Below are 25,897 nucleotides of genomic sequence, written 5' to 3'. Positions count from 1 at the left end.
CATGAGACTCTGGGTTTGTTTCCTAGCAAAAGAAAGAAAGAAAGGACAAAGGAAAGAGGGAGGGAAAGAAACAGAACCAGAACAGTGAAGCTACTTAAGGAAACTGAGTGCTGAATAATGTCAAACACCAACTCCTATCCTATCCTATCCTATCCTATCCTATCCTATCCTATCCTATCCTATCCTATCCTATCCTATCCTATCCTATCCTATTTCCCCTTTCCTTTGCCAGGGAACACCCTGAAGATTTATTTATAAGTGCACCCTCCATTTTCTCTGTTCCTAGTTTCTCATGCACAAGACAATCTTGGGTGATAACCCTTACACTTAGCCAGCTCATGTGACCAATGAGTGTCCAACTATAGTGGTCAAATGCCAACTACAATGGTTAAAAGTCCTAACCTATCACTACTTGTTGTTATAGTGACGAGTCCCACATGACTTTATCTTAGTTCTCCTATATCTCATGGCACCTGGTTCCTCTTTTTTTTTTAAATTTTTTATTTAAGAAAGGATTAATGAACAAAAGCATAAGGTAGGAGGGGTACAACTCCACACAATTCCCACCACCCAATCTCCATAACCCACCCCCTCCCATGATAGCTTTCCCATTCTCTAGCCCTCTGGGAGCATGGACCCAGGGTCATTGAGGGTTGCAGAAGGTAGAAGGTCTGGCTTCTGTAATTGCTTCCCCGCTGAACATGGGTGTTGACTGGTCGGTCCATACTCCCAGTCTGCCTCTCTCTTTCTTTTTTATAACCACTAAATCACCAATCCAGCAGTTTTAAAATTGCCCCCAGAGGGTAAAACATGATTCTTGGGAAAGTAAGAAAACATCTGTTGAAGTTAATTACAATATATATTTTATCACACATAAGGAAGAGGTTCACTTGAAACAGTGAAAGTGAGAGACAAACCAAGGCACAATTCTGATGCATGGTTCAAGAGAAAGGAAAGAGCTTTCAAAGCAATAGTCCACCATTCGTGAAGTTCCACCAGTTTATCTCTTCAGTATTTACAATGGTGCTGTGGATCAGACCAAGGGCCTCAGGCAGGACAAAAGTCTTATCTGATTAGTTACCTCTCAGGAACCCCCAAACACTTTCAAATACTATCCATTACAGACAGCTGGTCACTGACAATCACACATTGTATACTTATAAGGCAATTTCAGTACCTTGCTTACTAGACACAGGAGATTGACTTTGGTCACATGTGTCAGCCACCAGAATTTCATTTTCATTATGCTGTATATGAGCTGAAGACTTTGAAACTTTACTCAGTCCTGAAGGGAAAAAAGTGGAGAGATTACATATAGATGAACAATCATGATAGTAAATAGTATCAAACTATTACTTTGATAAGCTAATACAGACATATTTTAATTATTATTAAGATACTTAAATTATTAAAGTGCTGGGTGTCGGGCGGTAGCACAGTGGGTTAAGCGCAGGTGGCGCGGCTGGCGTAAGGATCCTGGGTTCGAGCCTTTGGCTCCCCACCTGCAGGGGAGTAGCTTCACAGGTGGTGAAGCAGGTCTGCAGGTGTCTATCTTTCTCTCCCCCTCTCTGTCTTCCCTTCCTCTCTCTATCCTGTCCAACAACAACACCATCAATGACAACAATAACAACAACAACAATAAAACAACAAGGACAGAAAAAGGGAAGAAAAAGACAGCCTCCAGGGAGTCGGGTGGTAGCACAGCGGGTTAAGCGCATGTGGCAGCAAAGTCCAAGGACCAGAGTAAGGATCCTGGTTCTGGCCCCGAGCTCTCCACCTGCAGGGGAGTTGCTTCACAAGCGGTGAGGCAGGTCTGTAGGTGTCTATCTTTCTCTCCCCCTCTGTCTTCCTCTCCTCTTTCGATTTCTCTCTGTCCTATTCAACAATGACGATATCAATAATTACAACAAGGGCAACAAAAGGGAATAAATAAATAAATAAATATTTTAAAAAAATAGCTTCCAGGAGTAGTGGATTTGTGGTGCAGGCACTGAACCCCAGCAATAACCCTGGAGGCCAAATATATATATATATATATAAGTGCTATTTTAGATACTTATTTTTCATATTATTATAAACAGAATATAAATATCATTCCTTTAGCTTCAAAGAGAAACAAAGTGAGGAAAGTGGGAGAGAGAAGACCAGAACAAGCTTAGTGTCAAGACATTTTAACATTTCCCCCCCTGTATATTCGTTGCAAATCAGTAGAATTACCTAAAAGTGAAAACTGTATTACATATCTCTACATCTTTGTTACAATTTTTATTTGCTAGCAATTAATTCTAAAATATACTTTTATCAGAAGTCATTCAACTATTAAAGAACTAAACTCAAAAACTGAAAGACAAAAGCAAAAAGAAATATTTTTACTAATTGTAACTTGAAAGTCACATATTGACCTGCCAATGCCCATGTTCAGTGGAGAAGCAATTACAGAAGCCAGACCTTCCACCTTCTTGCATCGAACAATGACCCTGGGTCCATGCTCCCAGAAGGATAAAGAATAGGAAAGCTGGGTGTTGGCGCACCTGGTTGAGTGCACATTTTATAATGCACAAGGACCCAGGTTCAAGTCGCTGGTCCCCACCTGCAGGGGGAAAGCTTCACAAGTGGTGAAGCAGTGTTGCAGGTGTCTCTCTCTCTCTCTCTCTCCTTCTCCCTCTCCCTCTCCCTCTCCCTCTCCTCTATATCACCCCTTTCCCTCTCGATTTCTGGCCGTCTCTATCCAATAAATAAATAAAGATAATGAAAAAAAAAAAGAATAGGAAAGCTTCCAAAGGAGGGGATGTGATATGGAACTCTGGTAGTGGGAATTTAATGAAATTGTATCACTCTTATCCTACAATCTCATCAATCATTCTTAAAACAATAATAATAATAATAAAAAAAAGATGAAGCCGGTCCTGCGCTTCGTGCCATGTGCACTTAACCCGCTGCACTACTGCCCAATTCCCTAAATTTTTTAATCTTTATTTATTGGATAGAGACAGCCAGAAATCAAGAGGTAAGGAGGTGATAGAGAGGGAGAGAGAGACAGAGAAACACCTGCAGCACTGCTCACCACTCCTAAAGCTTTCCCCCCGCAGGTGGTGACCGGGAGCTTGAACCCGAGTCCTTGCTCATTGTAATACGCGTACTCAACCAGGTGCACCACCACCTGCCCCACCCCTTATTATTTTTAATATTTTCATTTATTTTATTTTAATGAGAAAGAGTATATACAGAGGAAAAGATAATAAGAGAAAGAGTTCAGTTCTGCTCAGTTCTGGCACATGGTGGTGCTGGGAACTGAACCTGAGATCTCAGAGCCTCAGGCTTTTAAGGTATTTGCATAACCATTATGCTATCTCCCCAGCCTGCCCCTTATTATTTTTAACTAATGTTTTTTAAAAATTTATTTTTGGGGCAGGGATAGATAGCATAATAGTTATGCAAATAAACTCTCATGCCTGAGACTCCAAAGTCTCAGGTTCAATTAATTCCCTGCACCACCATAAACCAGAGCTGAGCAATGCTGATAAATATATATATATATATATATATATATATACATGTGTATATATATATATATATATATATATATATGGAAAAAAAATACAGAGAGACAGAGAGAGTGCTCCAGCAGGTGGCACAGTGGATAAAGCATTGGACTATCAATCATGAGGTCCCAAGTTCAATCCCTGGCAGCACATGTACTACAGTGATGTCTAGTTCTTTCTCTCTTTCTAACTTTCTCATTATTTAATAAAATCTTTAAAAAAAAAAAAAGAGTGGGCGGGTAGTGGCGCACCTGGTTGAGCATACACATTACAATGCGCAAGAATACAGGTTCAAGTCCCTGGTCTCCACTTGCAGGGGGAAAGCTTCACAAGAGGTGAAGCAGTGTTGCAGGTGTCTCTCTTGTCTCTGTCTCTCTCCCTCTCTATCTCCCCCTTCCCACTAGATTTTTGGCTGGCTCTATCCAATATAAAGATAATAAAAGTTAAACAACAACAACAAATAAGGGCAACAAAAAAGAGAAAATAAATTAAATTTAAAAAAAGATTTAAAAAATTTTTTAAAAAGAAAGAAATTAGAGGTTAACTATGAAACCGCTGAAGAAAAAAAAATAAAAATAAAAGGTAAAAAAAAAACCCTACAAAGAAAATAAACTTCAAGAGTGGTTAAAAACTGAAAATGGATGTTGGGAGCCAAGATGACAGTTTGAAGACAACACCTGGTGTGAGCTCAGAAAGGAAGCAGCTTTCAATTTGGGATTCTTGGGAGAGGCCACCAGGTTCCAGATGCTACCAGGATGCCAACTAGATTTCCCTGGGCAGATGACTCCACCAAGGTGTCCTAGAGCCCCGCTTCCCTAGAGCCCTGCCCCACTAGGGAAAGAGAGAGGCAGGCTGGGAGTATGGAACGACCTGCCAATGCCCATGTTCAGCAGGGAAACAATTCCAGAAGCCAGACCTTTCACCTTTTGCACCCCATAATGACCCTGGGTCCATGCTCCTAGAGGGATAAAGAATAGGAAAGCTATCAAGGATGGGGATGGGATGCAGAGTTCTGGTGGTGGGAATGGTGAATTGTGTGGAACTGTACCCATCTTATCCTATGATTTTTTTCAGTTTTCCTTTTTAATAAACAAAAACAAACAAAAAAAAAACCACCTGAAAATGACTGACTAACTACTGAGTTAATTTTAAAATAATTTGCAAAGCTCCAAAGTTGAAGGTTAAATTTTACAAGCAAAATTTCAAGTAAAAATGATCAAAATGATGGGGGCCAGTCAGTGGCACCTGGGTAAGTACTGCTGACATTACAGTGTGCAGGGATCCAGGTTCAAGCCCCAGGTCCCCACCTGCATGGGGGAAGCTTCACAAGTGGTGAAGCAGGGCTGCAAATCTCTCTGTTTCTCCGATCTCTACCTTACCTTCCTCTCTCAATTTTTCTCTGTCTCTATCCAATAGTAAATAAATAAAAATAAACAAAAAATTATCAGAATGAGATTAAAATAGGCTAAGTTAATTTTAAAACACACACACACACACACACACACACATTCTTTTACACTGAAGAAACAAACCAGCATTCATACTAAACATAAAAGAAGACCTTCTTAGTAAAACTGCTGTGATTTGTTTCTATGGGTATTTCTAAACATGGAATTCTAATGATACAGATTATGCAGATGCTAGTATGTAATAATTGAAGTCCTGTATGAGAAAAGATCAAAAGGCTAATGAAGGTTCATTCTAATGCTCCTACATTTTCCTTCAGTCTAAAAAAATCACTGTTCTTTAATAATGGCTTACATGACTCTAAGATGACAGGGTTCAGTCCCACACTGCGCCAAGCACCAGAGTCCCATGCCTCTTTTCCCTAATCTCCACAGTCATATAGTTTGGCTACTACCAAGATCTTAGAGACAGTTTGACAACTACCTTCTTTATGTTAGCAAGCTTATATGTTTAAGTTATCTACATTCTACAAATGAGAAGAATCATCGGGTATTTATTTTTCAGCTCTGCACTTACTTCGCTAAGCATGATCATCCCCATTTTCACCCAAAGGACATATAATATCATCTCTTCTAGTTGCAGAGCAGTAATTTTTAATAGCATGAACCTTTTAACAATACTTTTGCTTTCCACTAGGTGGTGGTAGAATCTCATAAAAATGGTTCTAATATCAAAGAGTAATATCTACTTAAAAAACACAGCATAGTGGGGCCGGGCGGTGGCACACCTGGTTCAGTGCATGTGCTACAGTGTGTTAGGAGAAGTTTCAAAAGGAAAGCCTCATGAGTGGTGAGGCAGTACAACATGTGCTCTCTCTCTTCCTTTCCCCTTCCTTTTCAATTTCTCTGTCTCTAGCCAATAAAATGGCTTTTTAAAAAGCAGTGTTACTGTCAAAAATTTATTTGCATTAAAATATCTTTAGGACTATCTATATTTCTCCCACTCATATGTCTTCTTTGTTACAAACAGCTTAGATTAAAAATTATGGAAGTCTTTATCATTTGGATGAATATTCCAAGGAATAATCATGTATAATAATCACATGACATACAATGGGGCTCAAATTAGAAATAAGCCACAAAGTAGATATATTATAAGGTTACTTCTTGGTTACCATGAGTTGATACAAATTATGACTAGAAATAATCAGGTAAAGGCAGCTCCAAAGTAGAAGTAAATGTGACTAAGACTTGGAAGGTACAATAGTCTAGAATGAGTAAGATCTAAGTTTGGATTCTGACTCATCAAGTTACTTAACAGGTGGCCCCATTTATTTCTGTCATCAGCAGGGCTTCATCACTCCAGACCAGCTTTTACAGAGACAGAAAACCATGTGTCTCTACATAACACAGGTGGCAAATGACTTTCCAAGCACTCCACAAATGGAAGTTAAATTTATAGTTCTAACAGTTTCTAAACAATGATTATCTTCTATTCACAAGATTAAATAACTCAAAATTAGCCAACAAATGAGCACTTTTTTTTTTTTTTTTACACAACCAGAACACCAAAATATAGTAAGTGTGATCTTTACCATTTGTGCACACAGTCTTCACTGGTCTAGCATGTGTGTGTTCTACATATCGGACATGGGGGTTCCCCTTTCTTCGTAGCCGATTAATTCCAGAAAATGAAAAGGCTGTTATTGGTGAATCTGGAATAACATTTTCTTCAGAGTCAAGCTCATTAGCTTGATTATGTTGATCGTTCCTAGAGAGAAGTAAAGATAATTGAAAGAAAATTAACTCAGCCTAGCCCAGTTTTCTAGTCCTATTTTCAACTCTGACACCATCTTCCCAGATAGTATTTTTAGTCCACCTGCATGTTAGCTATCAGGCTCAGGCAAAAATTAATGAAGTCATGGACCCCTTGGAATATACCTAAAATAGAATTCCTAGCTTCTTCCCAACCAAAGACCCCTAATTCACCTTTGGGTTCCTGTTTCTTTAACAATTTATCCTGCTTTTTATCTTACTGCCTTTCTGACAGGAAGCTGCAGATGATAATACAATGCCATCCTGACTTTCCTGGGAAGACAACCTCACCAATGTGTCTCAGAACCTCACCTCTCCAGAGCTCTACCCCACTAGGGAAAAACAGAAACAGGCTGGAGTATGGATCAACTTGCAGAGAAGCAGTCTCAGAAGCCAGACCTTCCACTTTCTTCACTCCATAAATAATTTTGGTCTATATTCCCAGAGGGATAAAGAATAGGGAAGTTTCAGTAAGTGTGGGGTAGATAGCATAATGGTTATGCAAACAGGCTCTCATGCCTGGGGCTCTAAAGTCCTAGGTTAATTCCACTGCACCACCATAAGTCAGAGCTGAGCAGTTCTCTGGTTAATATGAGAGCTACTCTCTTCCCTGATCCAGCTTTCTGGTCCTTTTTCCAGCCATGACATCATCTCCCCAGATGATAACTTGGATCCACTTGCATATTAGATGTCAGGCTCAAAAAACAAAAAGCAAACAAACAAACCTAGTATAGTCATGGGCCCTTTGGAATATAACTAAAATAGGATTACTATCTACAAAATGGAGGACCCCCCCCCCAAATCATCATCTGAACCATTACAGCCTTTAGGTTCATGATTAGTCAACAATTTGAAGTGTCTTGGAGCCCCACCCCACTAGGGAAAGAGAGAGACGGGACTATGGATCCACCTGTCAAAACCCATGTTTAGCAGGGAAGCAATTACAGAAGCCAGACCTTTCACCTTCTGCACCCCATAATGACCCTGGGTAAAAGAAAAGGAAAAGTATCAGGTGAGGAGGGGATGGGATACAGAGTTCTGGTGATGAGAATTGTGTAGAGTTGTACCCTTCTTATCCTATGTTTTTTGTCAGTGTTTCTTTTTTATAAATAAAAATTAAAAAAAATAAAAATAAATAAATAAATAAAGAAGCTTCAAATGGAGGGGATGGGACATGGAACAAAGGTGGTAGCAACTGTATGGAATTACACCCCTGTTATCCTATAACCTTGTTAATAATTAGCAAATTACTAAGAAAAAAAATAATTTCACATGAAAATCAGCAAAGTATGTACAAACTATTGTATTTACTATTGACTGTAAAACATTAACTCCCCCCAGCAAAGAAATTAAAAAAATGAAAACCTGGACTTCCGGAGGCGGAGCTACGAGCAGCAGATCGCTTTCTCTCCTCTACTCTCCTCTCCTTTCCCGGATCAACTAGGAATACCAAAGGAGACCACCCGGGACCAAAACAAGACAGGACTAGAATGACCACAGGAACCCAGTAAATCACTGGTGAGTACAAACACGTGTGGCTGGTGACAGAGAGGAGAGAGGGGCCTAAGGAGAGATTAAGTGACTGCTAACAGTTCAGCAGTTTATCAGTGGAGACACCACCTCCAGTCTGCTCCACCAACAAGGGGACAGCTTAAGGGAGGAGAGGACTCCCCAGAGACTCACCAAGTGCAACTCTGAGTATCCATTGCTACTACCCTCAGAATCTGGAGCAGCGGCAGGGAGGGACACCAGGGGACAGAGATCTAACCAGGAATCGCAGGAGAAGACCTATACCTCTGTGGCATAGCTGAGGAGCTGTGAAAGTCTCTTTGCATAACCACTGGATTATCTCTGTCACACCCTGCTTTATCTCTTGGTCAGGAGTCAGTGATTAAGCTAAGAAGCCTATTGATAGTTTAAAAGCCCTCAGGCTCCCATACCCTACAGGAAAGAAAAAAAAAAAGAGGCTTTTAAACCACTGAACTCCAACTCAGAGATTTAAATACTACTGAAAAAACAGTTAACTTCCACCACTGTGAACCCTTTAATTAACTTACTTAGACACAAGTCAATCCAGGCAATAGTGATCAATAATTTGAAAAGTACTGATAAAAGGAACTCATAACATAATATATAAAATGGTTAAAACAACAAGAAAAAATATTGGAGACTCGAACCAGGACAAGAGTCCAGCAGCTAAAAGTCCTCCAGAGGGTGAAGCACAAAACAACGAGTTCAACATCCAAACATTAGCTAAGGAAATAATAACAGGAGTGAGTAAAGAATTTGAAAAAATTGTAGCCAGAAATGCAGGAACAACAAATGAGAATATGGAAGAAAATACTAATTATCTCATGGTTACTAAAGCTGAAAGCTGAAATCTCTGAGCTAAGAATGCAACTAGCTGAACAAGCTAAAACAGTATCAGAACAGGGCTACAAAATAGATGAACTCCAGAAAGCAGTAGAGGGCAGAGAGAATAGAATCTATGAGGCTGAAGACAGAATTAGCAAGATTGAGGATGAATTAGAGACAACTAAAAAAGAAGTAAGAGATCTCAAAAAGAGATTAAGAGGTGCTGAAAACAACAAAGTCCTATGGGATGACTTCAAAAGAAACAATATACACATTATTGGCTTACCAGAGGAAGAAAGAGAAGGAGAGGAAGAAAGCATTCTCCAGGCCATAATAGCTGAAAATTTCTCTAGTCTAGACAACACCAAAGACATAAAGATTCAAGAAGCCCAGAGGGTCCCAAACAGAATTAACCCAGACCTAAAGACACCAAGACATGTCATACTTAGAATGGAAAGGAATAAAGATAAAGAGAGGATCCGAAGGCTGCAAGAAAAAACAGTCACCTACAAAGGAAAACCCATTAAGATTAGCAGCAGACTTCTCCATACAAACACTACAGGCCAGAAGAAAATGGGAAGATATCTATCTAAGGTAGTACTGAGAGGGAAGTTCATAGCTATACAAGCACACATTAGGAAACAAGAAAAAGCACAAATAAACAGCCTGATTGCACATCTTAAAGACCTGGAAAAAGAACAACAAAGGAACCCTAAACCAACCAGAAGGACAGAAATCACTAAAGTTAGAGCAGAAATAAATAACATTGAGAATAAGAAAACCATACAAAAGATCAACGAAAGTAAATGTTGGTTCTTCGAAAGAGTAAACAAAATCGACAAACCTTTAGCCAGACTCACATAACAAAAAAGGGAGAAGACCCAAATAAATGGGATAGTAAATGAAAGAGGAGATATCACAACAGACACCGCAGAAATTCAACTTATCATGCAAGGTTTCTATGAACAACTATATGCCACCAAGCTAGAGAACCTGGAGGAAATGGACGATTTCCTAGATACCTACCAACTCCCAAAACTAAGTAAAGAGGAAGTGGATAACATGTACAGGCCCATCACAGCTAATGAAATTGAAACAGTTATCAAAAATCTCCCCAAAAATAAAAGTCCTGGGCCAGATGGTTTTACAAATGAATTCTACAAAACCTTCCAAGAAGAACTAATACCTCTACTTTTAAAAGTCTTCCAGAAGATTGAAGACACTGGAATACTCCCTGCCAGCTTCTATGAAGCCAACATCACACTAATACCAAAAGCAGACAGGGACACAACCAAAAAAGAAAATTATAGACCAATATCTCTGATGAACATAGATGCAAAAATATTGAACAAAATTCTAGCCAACCGGATACAGCAGTATATCAAAAAGATTGTTCATCATGACCAAGTGGGGTTTATCCCAGGCATGCAAAATTGGTTTAATATACGTAAATCAATCAATGTGATCCACCACATCAACAAAAGCAAGACCAAAAACCACATGGTCATATCAATAGATGCAGAGAAAGCCTTTGACAAAATACAACATCCCTTTATGATCAAAACGCTATAAAAAAATGGGAATAGATGGAAAATTCCTGAAGATAGTGGAGTCTATATATAGCAAACCTACAGCCAACATCATACTCAATGGTGAAAAACTGGAAGCATTTCCACTCAGATCAGGTACTAGACAGGGCTGCCCACTATCACCATTACTATTCAACATAGTGTTGGAAGTTCTTGCCATAGCAATCAGGCAGGACCAAGGAATTAAAGGGATACTGATTGGAAGAGAAGATGTCAAACTCTCCTTATTTGCAGATGACATGATAGTATACACAGAAAAACCTAAGGACTCCAGCAAGAAGCTTTTGGAAATCATCAGGCTATACAGTAAGGTGTCAGGCTACAAAATTAACATTCAAAAGTCAGTGGCATTCCTCTATGCAAGCACTAAGTTAGAAGAAATTGAAATCCAGAAATCAGTTCCTTTTATTATAGCAACAAAAACAATAAAATATCTAGGAGTAAACCTAACCAAAGAAGTGAAAGACTTATATACTGAAAATAATGAGTCACTACTCAAAGAAATTGAAAAAGACACAAAGAAGTGGAAAGATATTCCATGTTCACAGGTTGGAAGAATTAACATCATCAAAATGAATATATTACCCAGAGCCATCTACAAATTTAATGCTATCCCCATCAAGATCCCAAGCACTTTTTTTAGGAGAATAGAACAAATGCTACAAATGTTTATCTGGAACCAGAAAAGACCTAGAATTGCCAAAACAATCTTGAGAAAAAAGAACAGAACTGTGTCCAGAGACTTCACGTGTGGAATGACAACCCTTCAGCTTCATTACTCTGGTGAGACCTTTCCTTTTATAGTACACTCTAATTTCATCTCAGGTGGTTCACTTTCTAACAAAGTCCCATAACCTAGATATACACCAGTTTCTGTGAGAGAGAGCTTATGTTCACACGTATCTATAAACTACTGCAAAATATATACCTGAAAGCAGAAGTACACTAGAGTTTGCAGTGAGTACCTCCCTCTCCACTATTCCAAGCTTGGGATCCATGATTGCTCAACAATTTGTTTGGCTTCGTATGTTAACTCTCTTTTCAATCACCAGGTTCCAGATGCCACCAGGATGCTGGCCAGGCTTCCCTGGATTGAAGACCCTACCAATGTGTCCTGGAGCTCTGCTTCCCCAGAGACACACCTTACTAGGGAAAGAGGGAGGCAGACTGGGAGTATGGACCGACCAGTCAACGCCCATGTTCAGCGGGGAAGCAATTACAGAGGCCAGACCTTTTACCTTCTGCAACCCTCAATGACCCTGGGTCCATGCTCCCAGAGGGCTAGAGAATGAGAAAGCTATCATGGGAGGGGGTGGGTTATGGGGATTGGGTGGTGGGAATTGTGTGGAGTTGTACCCCTCCTACCTTATGTTTTTGTTCATTAATCCTTTCTTAAATAAAAAATTAAAAAAAAAAAAAAGAACAGAACTGGAGGCATCACATTCCCAGATCTCAAATTGCATATAGGGCCATTGTCATCAAAACTGCTTGGTACTGGAACATGAATAGACACACTCACCAGTGGAATAGAATTGAGAGCCCAGAAATGAGGCCCCACACCTATGGACATCTAATCTTTGACAAAGGGGCCCAGACTATTCAATGGGAAAGCAGAGTCTCTTCAACAAATGGTGTTGGAACCAATGGGTTGAAACATGCAGAAGAATGAAACTGAATCACTGTATTTCACCAAATACAAAAGTAAATTCCAAGTGGATCAAGGACTTGGATGTTAGACCACAAACTATCAAATACTTAGAGGAAAATATTGGCAGAACTCTTTTCTGCATACGTTTTAAAGACATTTTCAATGAAATGAATTCAATTACAAAGAAGACTAAGGCAAGTATAAACTTATGGGACTACATCAAATTAAAAAGTTTCTTCACAGCAAAAGAAACCACTACCCAAACCAAGAGACCCCTCATAGAATGGGAGAAGATCTTTACATGCCATACATCAGATAAGAATTTAATAACTAACATATATAAAGAGCTTGCCAGACTCAACAACAAGACAACAAATAACCCCATCCAAAAATGGGGGGAGGTCTTGGACAAAATATTCACCACAGAAGAGATCCAAAAGGCTGAGAAACACATAAAAAATGTTCCAAGTCTCTGATTGTCAGAGAAATGCAAATCAAGACAACAATGAGATATCACTTCACTCCTGTGAGAATGTCATATATCAGAAAAGGTAACAGCAGCAAATGCTGGAGAGGGTGTGGGGTCAAAGGAACCCTCCTGCACTGCTGGTGGGAATGTAAATTGGTCCGACCTCTGTGCAGAACAGTCTGGAGAACTCTCATATGGCTAGAAATGGACCTACCCTATGACCCTGCAATTCCTCTCCTGGGGATATATCCTAAGGAACCCAACACATCCATCCAAAAAGATCTGTGTACACATATGTTCTTGGCAGCACAATTTGTAATAGCCAAAACCTGGAAGCAACCCAGGTGTCCCAACAACAGATGAGTGGCTGAGCAAGTTGTGGTATATATACACAATGGAATACTACTCAGCTGTAAAAAATGGTGACTTCACCGTTTTCAGCCGATCTTGCATGGACCTTGAAAAAATCATGTTGAGTGAAATAAGTCAGAAACAGAAGGATGAATATGGGATGATCTCACTCTCAGGCAGAAGTTGAAAAACAAGATCAGAAGAGAAAACATAAGTAGAACCTGAAATGGAATTGGCATATTGCACCCAAGTAAAAGACTCTGGGGTGGGTGGGTGGGTGGGGAGAATACAGGTCCATGAAGGATGATAAATGACATAGTGGGGGTTGTATTGTTAAATGGGAAACTGGGGAATGTTATGCATGTACAAACTATTGTATTTACTGTTGAATGTAAAACATTAATTCCCCAATAAAGAAATAAATTTTAAAAAAGAAATTAAAAAAATAAATAAAATTTAAGGCAAAAAAAAGTAAAAAGAAAAAATAAGAAAATCAGCAGAGAATCCATACAGTTTGAGTATTAAAGACATACCAGACTATATACTTGTACCAGAGAATGGAAAGCTAGAACTATAGGGAGAACCTTGGTTAAGTGTGTACATAACTGAAAAAACAAAAGAATCAAATTAAAGTTTTAGAGCAGTAAAGTACTGTGAAAATGTAGCAGAAGTATGCAAGATTGACTGGGACAGAAGAAAGGAAGCAGATCAATCAATTTGCAGTGGGTTTGATTATCTAGGCAAGACTTAGTGCAGATTTAAACTAAAATATCGGAAATAAGTTAAAGAACAAAGGCATGGATTTATGTTAAACACTACAGTCACAGAATCAACACGACTAGGTCGGTGACAAAGCATGAATTAAAAAAGAAACCTGGCAACATCAACACATGCTGCATGTTACATGTGAGTCACTGTTACATGCTTCAGTGTAATGATTACGTCTGAATGAGGTATTATTACTATCATTTTATAAACTATAAAATGTAGAGAAGACACTTAACTAACATTTTAAGTAACAGAATCTGATATAAATCTAGACATTCTCACTGTTCATTGCCATCAGGAACAACATAATGAACTCCTTTGTGGGCCCCATAGGAACTTGCCCTCAATGTGTATCAACAGTGGTAGGGAATGCTCCATTCTTCGAAGGGAGGTTGGACCAAAGTCCTCTACCACTCAAGGAAAATGGGTCCGAAATGGCTACAACCTAGAATGCTCCTAGCTGTGATCACAGAACTTGAACTCAGACCTACAGGGATGCAGAGGTTACACACAGAATACAGGCCCCAGATCAAATCAATGGTGTTTACAGTTAATAATATTTATATACTTTTCCCATATTTGGGAGCTACTATCTTCCCCGATCCAGCTTTCTAGACCTATTCCCAACTCTGACAATACCTTTGGTCCACCTGCATGTTAGCTGTCGGGAGCAGGCAAAAATTAGTAAAGTCATGGGCCTCTTGGAATATACCTAAAATAGACCCACTAGCTTTTCCCAAAATGGAGACCCCAAATCTCATCTGTTATATTCTTGCCTTTAGGTTCCAGATTATTAAACAATTTGTTCTCCTTTACATCTTAACTCTATTTCAGCCACCAAGTTGCAGGTGCTACTATGACACCAACCTGACTTCCTCAAGCAGATCACCTCACCAATGTACTCCAGAGCCCCACCTCCCCAGAGCCCCACCCCACTAGGGAAATAGACAGGCTGGGAGTATGGACCGACCTGCCAACGCCCATGTCCAGTAGAGAAGCAATTACAGAAGCCAGACCTCCCAGCTTCTGCACCCCATAATGATCCTGGGTCCATACTCTCTGAGGGATAAAGAAAAGGGAAGCTTTCAAGGGAGAGGATGGGCTATGGAGCTCTGGTGGTGGGAACTGTGTGGGATTGTACCCCTCTTGTCCTATGGTCTTGTTGATATTTTTTATTTTACAAATAAATTTAAAAAAAACAAGAAAAATAAATCTAGACACCTTGACTCGCTGGATAGTAATACTATTAACTACTCAATATGTTCTTAGTATAGATCATGAAACTAGTTAATTAAGCACAAGTAGGAAGTGCCTTTGACTTTCTACCATTACATCTGCCCAGGTCCCTTTACAGTCTACTCTCAGACATCAGTCATATCACTTCATTGCTCTGAATAACTCACTCCACTTCACTGTAAACACACATCAAAATTCTTTTAATGATTCATAAGGTCGTACATGACCTAGCAGTCTCACCTACCCCCCAGTACCTCTCTGTCCCTTTTCCATGTGATAGTCTACTGAAGTCATACTTCCTGAAGTTTCTTTAAAATACCAGCAATGCTAATCTAGTTGTTGATCTGCTTGGGATCTCCACCTATCACACAGCTAATGACCTCAGCTTCTTCAAGTCTGTGCTGGAGTTTTACTTTTACATCAAGGCTTACTTTGAATAAGCTATTTAAAATTGCAATACACCTCCGATACTGAACTGTACTCCTGCCCCTTGTTACGCTTCTCTACTAACTTTCTCAATGATATTTTATTGAGAAATGAATCTTATGCATTTTTGCATAGAAAAACATAGGGGAATACATCATTACCTTTCCAACAATCCACAAATATAATGGGTTTGTCTCCTGTTTACCTGCTCTAATATAAGCTCTAAGAGGAGAAGAATGTATGACTCATTGGTATATTACATGAATGCATAATGCTAGACATATAACAGATGCTTAATATTTGTTGAATGAATATTAGGGGTCTCCAGATTTCACTAGAAAAATCAGTTTGTCAAGATCAGAAAAGAAAACACAAGTAGAACCTGAAATGGAATTGGCATATTGCACCAAAGTAAAAGACGCTGGGGTGGGTGGGTGGGGAGAATACAGGTCCATGAAGGATGATAAATGACATAGTGGGGGTTGTATTGTTAAATGGGAAACTGGGGAATGTTATGCATGTACAGACTATTATATTTACTGTTGAATGTAAAACATTAATTCCCCAATAAAGAAATAAATTTTAAAAAAAGAAAAATCAGTTTGTGCTGAATCAGGAATATAATTTTGCTAAATGCAATTTAGGAGCAAAGATGCCTGAAGATTAGGTTTGGCTAGAATTGTGATTGTTGAGTAAAGTAAGTAAATAAATTAACTTCCCCATGTGAAATCATTAATGACCATATCTGCCAACCAATTTTTACTAATCTGTTAGGTATTTAGGGTTTATGTAAAAAAACCAGTCAGTCTTATTATATTCACATCAACTTGTAGTACTATTTTTAAGAAAACAAAAATACGAGATTTCGTATAGTATGACCAACAGAGGTTTTATAAAAGCAAGATAAAAGTTAATTTTTTCTAAGTTAGATTTATATTTTAATTTTAAGTATAACACCAGTGTCAGAGCTACAGCCTATATCTTCACTCTCTACTGAGGAAAACCTACAGTACTAGTATCTTATTTTTAATCTCTTCCTGTAATTCTGTTACCTTATTCTGGAAAAACAGTAAACTAAAGTCATGAGAAAGTCTTATAAGTTAATGGAGTGAGAAATATATCTGACCTCCCTTTAACCAACCATGTCACAGCCTACCTGTCTACTAATCATAAATATTTAACCTGAAACATGAATGAATCATGAGAAAAAGATTGACTTCCTGGGTGAGTCAATTTAGAAGTACCTGGAATTACAAAAAGGTGGTGGGGGGAGGATGAGGAAGAGAGGAACTAGCTCTAACTGGAAGAGACCAAACTAGTCAAATGCTACTTTGCCCTCTTTTGCTCTTCTCTGTCATAAAAGAACAAAGCAACTTCTGTTAACCAAGGGTCTTCTTTAAAGCACTGGTTTTGTCTCTTACTTATTTTCTTTCTTTTTTAATTTTCATTATCTTTATTATTGGATAGAGACAGCCAGAAATGGAAAGGAAGGGGGAAGACAGACAAGGAGAGACAGAGAGACACTTGCAGCCCTGCTTCCCCACTTGTGAATTCTCCCCCCTGCAGGTGGGAACCAGGGGCTTGAATCTGGTCCTTGTGCACTGCACTATAATATGTGCACTCAGCCAGGTGTGCCACCACCCCGAAGTATTACTCTTACTTTCTAAGGAAATCCACATCATAGTTTTACATTGTATTAATTATGCACACTGATCATCTTCCTCCTTTTATTTTTCCTTCCAATGGTCTGACAGCAAAAAAAAAAAAAAAAAAAAAAAAAAAAAACTGTCTTTTTGAAGGCCTCCCATTAAACTGTATAAAAATACTTTGAATTACTCTTTCCAAAGACTTGTAAGAATCAAGGGCCTGTTTTCAAAAAGTCTATTAAAAAACTTTCTAGGGGTCCGAAGGCATCTTATATCTTAGCTTGAACAGGCCCTGTGTTCAAATCCCAGTACCACACGTTAGGCTCTACTGATGATGACTGTGGTGACACCCCCTTCTCTGAATAAAACATGAAAAGAAAATTGGCCCTGGAGACCCATCCAGTGATATCACACTTGCACAAAGCTCAGTTCATTCCCTGATATGGCATTTAAAAAAGTTTTTAATATTTAGCTTTTTCCTCTTCTATACTGAAGAACTACACTTTGTAAGAAAGTTGTAAAAAAAAAAAAACATAGCTATATATAAAGATGCTATCCAATATACAGAAACATGCACCTCATCAACAGTGCTATATCTTTAAATGAAGGACAAAGCTAAATTAGTGTCATAAGATTTCTTCAACAATCTATGATAAAGCCATGATTTTGAAATTCTAAATTTATAACTAAAATAATTAAGTCCACAAGTAGAGGATAGGAAAAACACTAACTTAAATATTATTCTTAATGTGGACTGGCAGGTGGCACAGTGAATAAAGCACTGGAGTCTAGAGCATGAGGTTAGGAGTTCAATCCCTGACATCATACATGCCAGAGTAATGCTCTGGCTTTTCTCTTTTCCTTCCTTCCTTCCTTCCCTCCCACTAGCATTATTGTTTAGTAGTAAGCACAAAAATGAATCACATTAAGTGAAAAGATATAGAAAAATAGAGAGAACAGAACTATTGTAGTAGACTGAACCTAGAATACTGCATTAAAAAAAATTACTTTGGGGGCCAGGCGGTGGCAAACCTGATTTAAGTGCATACAATGATTGTTATGTGCAAGGACCCCTGCTCCCCACCTGCAGGGGGAAGCTTCATGAGTAAGGAAGCAGGTCTTTTTCCCTTTCTATCTCCTCCTTCTACTCTCCCCTGTAGAAAAAAAGATTGGCTATTTGTTAAATAAGTCAGAGGAGTTTGAAATGAAGAGTTTGAAATGCAATCAATGCAAGTTCCTTTGACTTTAGCCAAGGGAGCATATCTATTTCCTAAAACAAACAGTTGTGACTGGAAGAGCTGACACTCTTTTTCTTCTCCGCACTCTCTCTCTATATACATACATATATGTATATGTACCTCACATACATCATACACATATGTGATATATACTTAAACTTTAATCAGCACACAGATACTTTCATATCAAAGCAAGGGAATTCTTATATCAGTGGGCTAAGTAAGGAGGCTGTGAATAACATGAAAAATAATGCCAAACTCTTCTTTGGCTTTGGAATTATATATGAAAATTGGTGGATCTGTGTTGTAGTCTTATTTCTGTCGGGTTGTGGCACGGGGTAGAGAGAAGAGGCCAGGAACTCGTGGCAGAACAGGAACACAAATCTTTATTTACGCGGACACCCCAGAGTTGGCTGTGAGCACAGCGGTTTAGGCCATGTGGAGCTAGCAAAATGGCCGCTTCCCACTATGCCCACCAGCCCTTCTCCAGGTCTTCTCCAGGTCAGGATGCGGAAGAGAAAAAAAGCGAAACCAGAACAGCAGTGGGATTTATAGGGTAAAGACAGAAGTAGCAAGTCAGGAATGGGATTGGATTCTGCTTCTGCTTCACCTGTCACCTTTTGGCGGTTTCAGCTCACTCTCTACAGAGAAGCAAAGTTCCAGTGGCTGTCCTCCCCCATCGAGATAGAGGTGCAGCATTTCTTCTCCTGGTTGTTGGCATTGGACTGATGCTTCTATCAGACTTGCTGGTACACCTTTGGACACTCCCTTTATACTGCTGGACTTCTTGAGGACTGACTGTAGCAGTCCATGGACCCTGCAGCCAGCTGTCTCGGAACTTTGCAATGCCAGATCACCCCTCTTGCCCCTCAGCCTATCAGGCCTCCACTCCCCCGCCTATCAGGCAGCGCCCCATTTCTGCCCATCAGGCAGCCCCTTTCTGCCTATCAGGCCTCTCTTCAGTCTCACGCTGTCCCTTGCTACTCTTACTTATCGCTCCGTCTTATTCCAGTTCTTTTAAAAACGCCTGCACGATATCATTTAGGTTTCTGCCCAACAGGTTTCTGTTCACCCCTACACTACTATTCCTCTGTCAGAGATGGAGTCTTTTACAGACATTGACCCATTTAACTATGGCCATTGGAAAAAGGGAGATATTGGGAAATTGTGAGGATGTGGTTGAGCTTGGCAGGACTTGAACCTGAGGAGTGTGTCAATCCTGTTAGTCTCTCTCTATAGAGAGGTTGAGCAAGGAAGGACAGTAGTAAACCCAAAGGTGTGCCTCGTCCTATCAGACTCCCTGCCTCACAAAGCACCTCACATTTCTGATACTATAGCCATTAGATAAAAAGAAAGGGGGAGGGAGTTGGGCGGTGGCGCAGTGGGTTAAGCACATGTGGCGCAAAGCGCAGGGACCGGCGTAAGGATCCCGGTTCGAGCCCCCAGCTCCCCACCTGCAGGGGAGTTGCTTCATGGGCGGTGAAGCAGGTCTGCAGGTGTCTATCTTTCCCCTCTCTCTCTGTCTTCCCCTCCTCTCTCCATTTCTCTCTATCCTATCCAACAACAAAGCAACGTCAACAATGGCAATAATAACCGCAACAAGGCTGCAACAACTGGGGCAACAAAAAGGGGGAAAAATGGCCTCCAGGAGCGGTGGATTCATGGTGCAGGCACTGAACCCAGCAATAACCCTGGAGGAAAAAAAAAAAAGAAAGAAAGGGGGAGATGTTGGGCCTTAAAGCCAGCCCCCCTGCTCTATTTACATAATCATTGTTTTGCCTGAAATATCCCCACCATGTTATCCCCTCAGGGTATTGTTAATTCAGTTAAAACCATCACAACAGTTGCTATGGATGCTTCTACCTTCCCAGCATGCCTTTTGCCTCTCTCCACCCTTTCCTAGCCAATCCCATTCCCGACTTGCCACTTCTGTCTTTACCCTATAAATCCCGCTGCTATTCCGGTTTCGCTCTCTTTTCTCTTCCATGTTCTGACCCGGAGAAGACCTGGAGAAGGGCTGGTAGGCATAGTGGGAGGAGGCCATTTTGCTAGCTCCACGTGGCCTAAACCGCTGTGCTCACACCCAACTCTGGGGCACCCTTGTGAATAAAGATTTGTGTTCCCACTCCACCATGAGTTCCTGGTCTCTTCTCTCTACCCTGTGACGCAACCCAACATATTTCAACATACTGAACGAGTATAATTAAAAAGTGTCTATATTTTCATTTTTAATTACTTTTCCTTATACTTGATAGGAATAAGAGAAACTGAGAGGGGCAAGGAAGAGAGAGGGAGAGAGAAAGTGAGAGATAGATACTTGCAACCCTGCTTCACCGCTCAGGGAGCTCTCCCCTAATACAGGAGGGGCCAGGACAGGGTAGCTGAACCCATTTTCACATATATTGTTTGACGACCTCAGTCTGCTCTCATAGCCTTCTTTCCTTATCTATTACCTACCATCAAATTCCCTTTGCTACCAATACTCAGTGTGCTAATCACATAGGAGAGCTATAAAAATTCTATTGGACAGTAGTCACATAAAATTATACCATAAAGACATTGATTCCATCTGTGAGAATGTGTTCAGACATCAGACAGTATATATTAAGCCAAAATGATATTACATTTACATAGTCTATACCAAAAATATTGTAGAGGTCCTCTCAAGTGCAGTAAAATCTTTAAAAAACTTGTAACACCATCATAAACTAGTCTAAACCTTAAATTTACTTTTTAGTTTCTATAAAGTTTTAAACTGCAGTACAGTGTTTTAGTTAAGCCTTTCTCATCCCAAATTTTCTGCGAAACTTGAGCTCCTTAAAACCTGGATGAAAGGGGACTTTGTTGTTTGTTCCCATCTATGAATCCTAACTTTTAAAGATATATATTATATAATATTTATATAAGTGAAAAATAAGGGGCCAGATGGTGACGCACCTGGTTGAGCGCACATGTTACAGTGCACATGACCTAGGTTCGAGCCCCTGGCCCCCACCTGCAGGGGGAAAGCTTTGTGAGTGGTGAAGTAGTGTTGCAGATGTCTCTCTGCCTCTCTCTTTCTATCATTCCCTTCCCTCTAGATTTCTGGCCATCTCTATCCAATAAATAAATAAAGATAAAAAAAGAAAAAAGAAATCTTAAATAAAATATATTTATACACGGGAAATAAGGTGAGTAAAATGTATACTCAGTATACATCAGATCACATCCAGAAAAAGATTTCTGACACTAAGAGAAAACAGAAGCATTAAAGTCAGAAGCTATAGATCCGAGTGACTGGCTATTTGACTTTTGTGAGCTTTGTTTTTCTCACTGAAAAAGAGATAATAAAGCTACTTTGAATAATCAGGATGATTAGAAAAACAGAGAAAAAAGTTTTCTAGGTCTAAGAAGAGTATAGAAAGATATACTTGTTTGACTTATTTTTATAAAGCTTCTGAGATAGGACTAGAAGATAACAAAAATTGAAAATTTAAAATGTGAATATTTAAATAATTATTTATAAACATTAAATTTTCTCTATGTACTCATATACTAGCCTAAAAGATGCTTTTTACACTCCTGGAGTAGACTTCAAAACATGAACAAAAATGTCATTTTTCTTTATACCCTTTATTGTATTCAATAGTATATATTTTTTTATACTTTATTGTATTTAATAGTATATTTTATCATTAATAATGAAATCTGTAACTTTGAAAAAAGGTTTATTTATATGAGAGGTAGAGACAGGAAAGGAGCCAGAGTACCACTCTGTGTCAGAGCACCATTCATGAATACATGTGGTGATGAGGAAGTTCTTGAATTGGGAGCTTCAGGCATAGAAATCCAGCCCTCTCCCAGATGACCTATTTCTCAAGTTGCAAAATCTGTAACAAATACCTGGAAATGAGTGCAGTGGATAAAGCACTGGATCCTCAAGCAAGAGATCTTGAGTTCAATCCCAAGAAACACGTAAGGCAGAGTGATATTCTGGTTTTATATCTTTATTTCTTTTTGAATTTTGCCACTAAGTTTTATCACCGGGGATCGGTGTGGGCACTACCAATCCACTGCTCCCAGCAGCTATTCCCTCCTTTTTTTCTTTCTATTTTTTTATTTGACAAGATAATGAGAAATTGAGGTGAGGAAGGGGAGATGGTAACAGGGAAAGATACCTGCAGACGTGCTTCATTGCTCTTTAAGTGTTCCCCCTATAGGTGGAGAGTTGGGGCTCGATCCCAGGTCCTTGGGCATAGTGATATGTGTGCTTAACTAGGTGCACCACCACCTGACTGCTGAGATACTCTTTTGTTTTCTCTCCTCTTCCTGGTCCTACTCCTGCCCCCAACCTTACTTTCTCATTAATAAATTAATCTTTTATATGTATGTGTGTATATATATCTGTCTATCTGCCTGTCTTATCTATCTATTCCCTGTCACCAGGGATTCAGAGTGGCTTTATGCTTCTATGACTTCATTGCTCCTAGCAGACTCTTTTTATTTCCTTTTTCTAGATAGCTACGTTGTACTCTTTTTATCACCATGGTTATCACTGGAGCTTAGGGTCTGCATGATTCCACCATTTCTAACTTTAAAAAAAAAAAAAAGAAAGTGAGAAGCAGAAAGGGGATACCTGCTGCATTACTCCACCACTAGTGAAGATTCCCCTGTAGTTGGATACTGGTAGTTTGAAACCAGGTCCTTGAACATGGTAAAGAGCATTCTACTGTGAGCCAATATCAGGCCCCCCACTTAAAACTCTTAGTACATTTTTACAGTTTGCATGCTAGAATTAATTGAACAAAGTTAAGGGAAGATATTCAATATTATAGTGTAATTTAGAAAAAGTACTCACTCAATTTTCTGCTGCAGCTGTTCAGAAAGCTTTTTATTTTCTTCCTGAAGAAAATTCTTTTCATTCACTTAAACATAATGTGAAAAAGAAACACATATTATAAGTATAATGTGAAAAAGAAACACATATTATAAGTATATATTATAAGTATATAAACACGTACAGCAAGATATTTCAATAATTTAAACAACTGGAGAAATTATAGTTTCAATTTTGAAGTCATATCAGGTCAAAGCTACTGCACAAATGTGTTGCTAGGAAGTGTAAATGCATCTCATGTTGTGCCAGTTAAATGTAACTGATTAACTGATCCTTTTCTGTAATGGATGAGGGTAAACAAGAAGGAGTTCATCATTTACTGGGGAGTAGAGTCCAAATATGCACACTGTGGACAAGAAGCATTCCATCTGGTTCTTCTATCCCATTAATCTCAAATACCATTTTAATGAGAATAATTTATTTTTAATAATTCAATCATAAGAGTAATATAAGCAATAACACTGTAATTTTTATAGCATTAGCACACTTAAGTCAAAATTTTTCCCCTCTGTCCTAGTCTATGCTTCATTCATGATATTAGTAGTCCAAACAAATCTACTGAAATGTCAGGTTGTCAGAAAAGTTATGACACATTTTTGCATAGAAAAATATGACTGTTCTGACAACACAATAGTAGCTATTTATTTAGATTTAATTCAGTTAAAATTTCAAATATTCATGTTTAACTTATAAAGCAGAAATCCAATTTGGGACTCAAATTTCCATGGTATACAGCAAAAAGTTCATATTAACTATTAACTGAATATGGTTTAACTGGTTAAGCATGTGGCTTACCAAAGAGTGTAACCAAGATATCAAGCCACAAAAATACAAATAACTTTTAAAAAAGACATTAATTATGTTTTTAAAAATTATTAATATTTAGTACTTTACAAACCTGAATGCATCTTTTTTATTTAAATTCCTTATTTTAAATTTAAATTCCTCATTTTTTCTTTTTCCTTTATTTATTAATGAGAAAAGAGAAAGAACCAGATATCACTTTGGTACATGTGCTGCTGGGGATCAAACTCAGGACCTGATACTTGAGAGTCCAAAGCTTTATCCACCCCGCCACCTCCTGGACCACACATCTTTTTAATTGAACACACACACACACACACACACATTACAGTTTATTGTATATAAGGATACTAAACTGAGGGGATATAAAAACTTAAGACGTGGACAATGTAGTCTAAAGAGAGGTAAGATAAAAAAATAAGTTACTGGGGCCAGGTTAACCACACACATTAGAGTGTGGAAGGATCCAGGTTCAAACCACTGGTCCCCACCAGCAGGGGGAAATCTTCACAAGTGGTAAAGCAGGGTTGCAGGTGTCTCTGTCTCTTTCTTTCTCTTTATCTCCTCCTTCCCTCTCAATTTCTCTCTGTTTCTATACAATAATAAATAAATAAAATAAGTTACTTTGATAACCTTTCTTGGGATGACTTGGAAAGGATCCATCAAAGAGAGGTCATCTGAGGTCTATAGGTGATATTTTTTCCAAAGGATTGGAACAAAATTCAAAAGAAAGATTGAATATACTAAAGGATAGGAAACCTTCAAAACCAGGTTTGGAAATCTTAAAAATTTGACAGATATATGTGATAGTTTTTAGCAGAAAGTATGCAGCAAATTGAGAAGAAAAAAAAAAACAATGACAAATCAAACAATGACTAAAATAATGCAGATGTGGACTAATGTGGGCAATGCACATGAAATAAGAATAGGCAGAAGAGCAACTACTAAAGCAGTATCAGAATCGAACCCAGAGCCTCACAAATGCAACGTTTGTACAGTCTTATCCCCAGTATGGTGAACTACTTTTTAAACAAAGGATTGCAGTAGACTGCCATAAAAAAAAAAAAAAAAAGACAAATAGATACATAATTTTGCCCAAGGAATTCTTTATATAATAGCTTATTTGTAAGGTTCCATGTGTACCTTTTTATATATTATCTTTTATTTAAGTATTATTTTAATTAACCTGAGCATTTTATAGTCAACTGCATATTAAAGATTTCTTTAAATTTCTTAATTGGGGGATTAATGTTTTACATTCGACAGTAAATACAATACTTTGTACATGCATAACATTTCTGTTTTCCACATAATAATACAAACCCCACTAGGTCCGCTGTTATCCTTTTGGTACCAGTACTCTTCAACGACCCCACCAACCACAAACTCTTTTACTTTGGTGCAATACGCCAACTCCAGTTCAGGTTCTACTTGTGTGTTCTCTTCTGATCTTTTTCATCTTCTGCCTGAGAGTGAGATCATCCCATATTCATCCTTCTGTTTCTGACTTATTTCATTTAACATGATTTCTTCAAGCTCCATCCAAGATGGGCTGAAAATGGTGAAGTCACCATTTTTTATAACTGAGTAGTATTCCCTTGTGTATATATACCACAATTTGCTCAGTCACTCATCTGCTGTTGGACACCTGGGTTGCTTCCAGGTTTTGGCTATTACAAACTGTGCTGCTATGAACATAGGTGTACATAAATCTTTTTGGATGGGTGT

The 25,897-nt window shown here is 38.8% G+C and overlaps 1 protein-coding gene and 1 long non-coding RNA gene across 9 annotated transcripts in view; one reads left to right on the top strand and one right to left on the bottom strand.

Moving 5' to 3' along the window:
• The window catches only part of LOC132533151 (uncharacterized), a 51,237-nt gene extending 42,728 nt beyond the window's left edge, over positions 1-8,509 (top strand). Inside the window, exon 3 of the long non-coding RNA XR_009545055.1 lies at positions 6,999-8,509. This is a non-coding gene — a long non-coding RNA (uncharacterized LOC132533151). The remainder of the gene's footprint in view (positions 1-6,998) is intronic.
• Positions 1-25,897, bottom strand: part of RBBP8 (RB binding protein 8, endonuclease) — a 132,776-nt gene that overhangs the window by 34,262 nt on the left and 72,617 nt on the right. For all 8 annotated transcript variants that reach the window (XM_060173577.1, XM_060173575.1, XM_060173582.1 and 5 more), the window contains exons 6-8: positions 23,327-23,393; positions 6,544-6,719; positions 1,178-1,285 (exon numbers count right to left, since the gene is read on the bottom strand). In XM_060173577.1, coding sequence (XP_060029560.1) covers positions 1,178-1,285; positions 6,544-6,719; positions 23,327-23,393 — 351 coding nt within the window. The remainder of the gene's footprint in view (positions 1-1,177; positions 1,286-6,543; positions 6,720-23,326; positions 23,394-25,897) is intronic.

Source organism: Erinaceus europaeus, chromosome 15, assembly GCF_950295315.1.
Source record: "Erinaceus europaeus chromosome 15, mEriEur2.1, whole genome shotgun sequence".
In the NCBI taxonomy this organism is placed as follows: Eukaryota; Metazoa; Chordata; class Mammalia; order Eulipotyphla; family Erinaceidae; genus Erinaceus; species Erinaceus europaeus.
The sequence above is the reverse complement of the archived record's forward strand: the minus strand, read 5'-3'. Positions and strand labels throughout refer to the sequence as shown.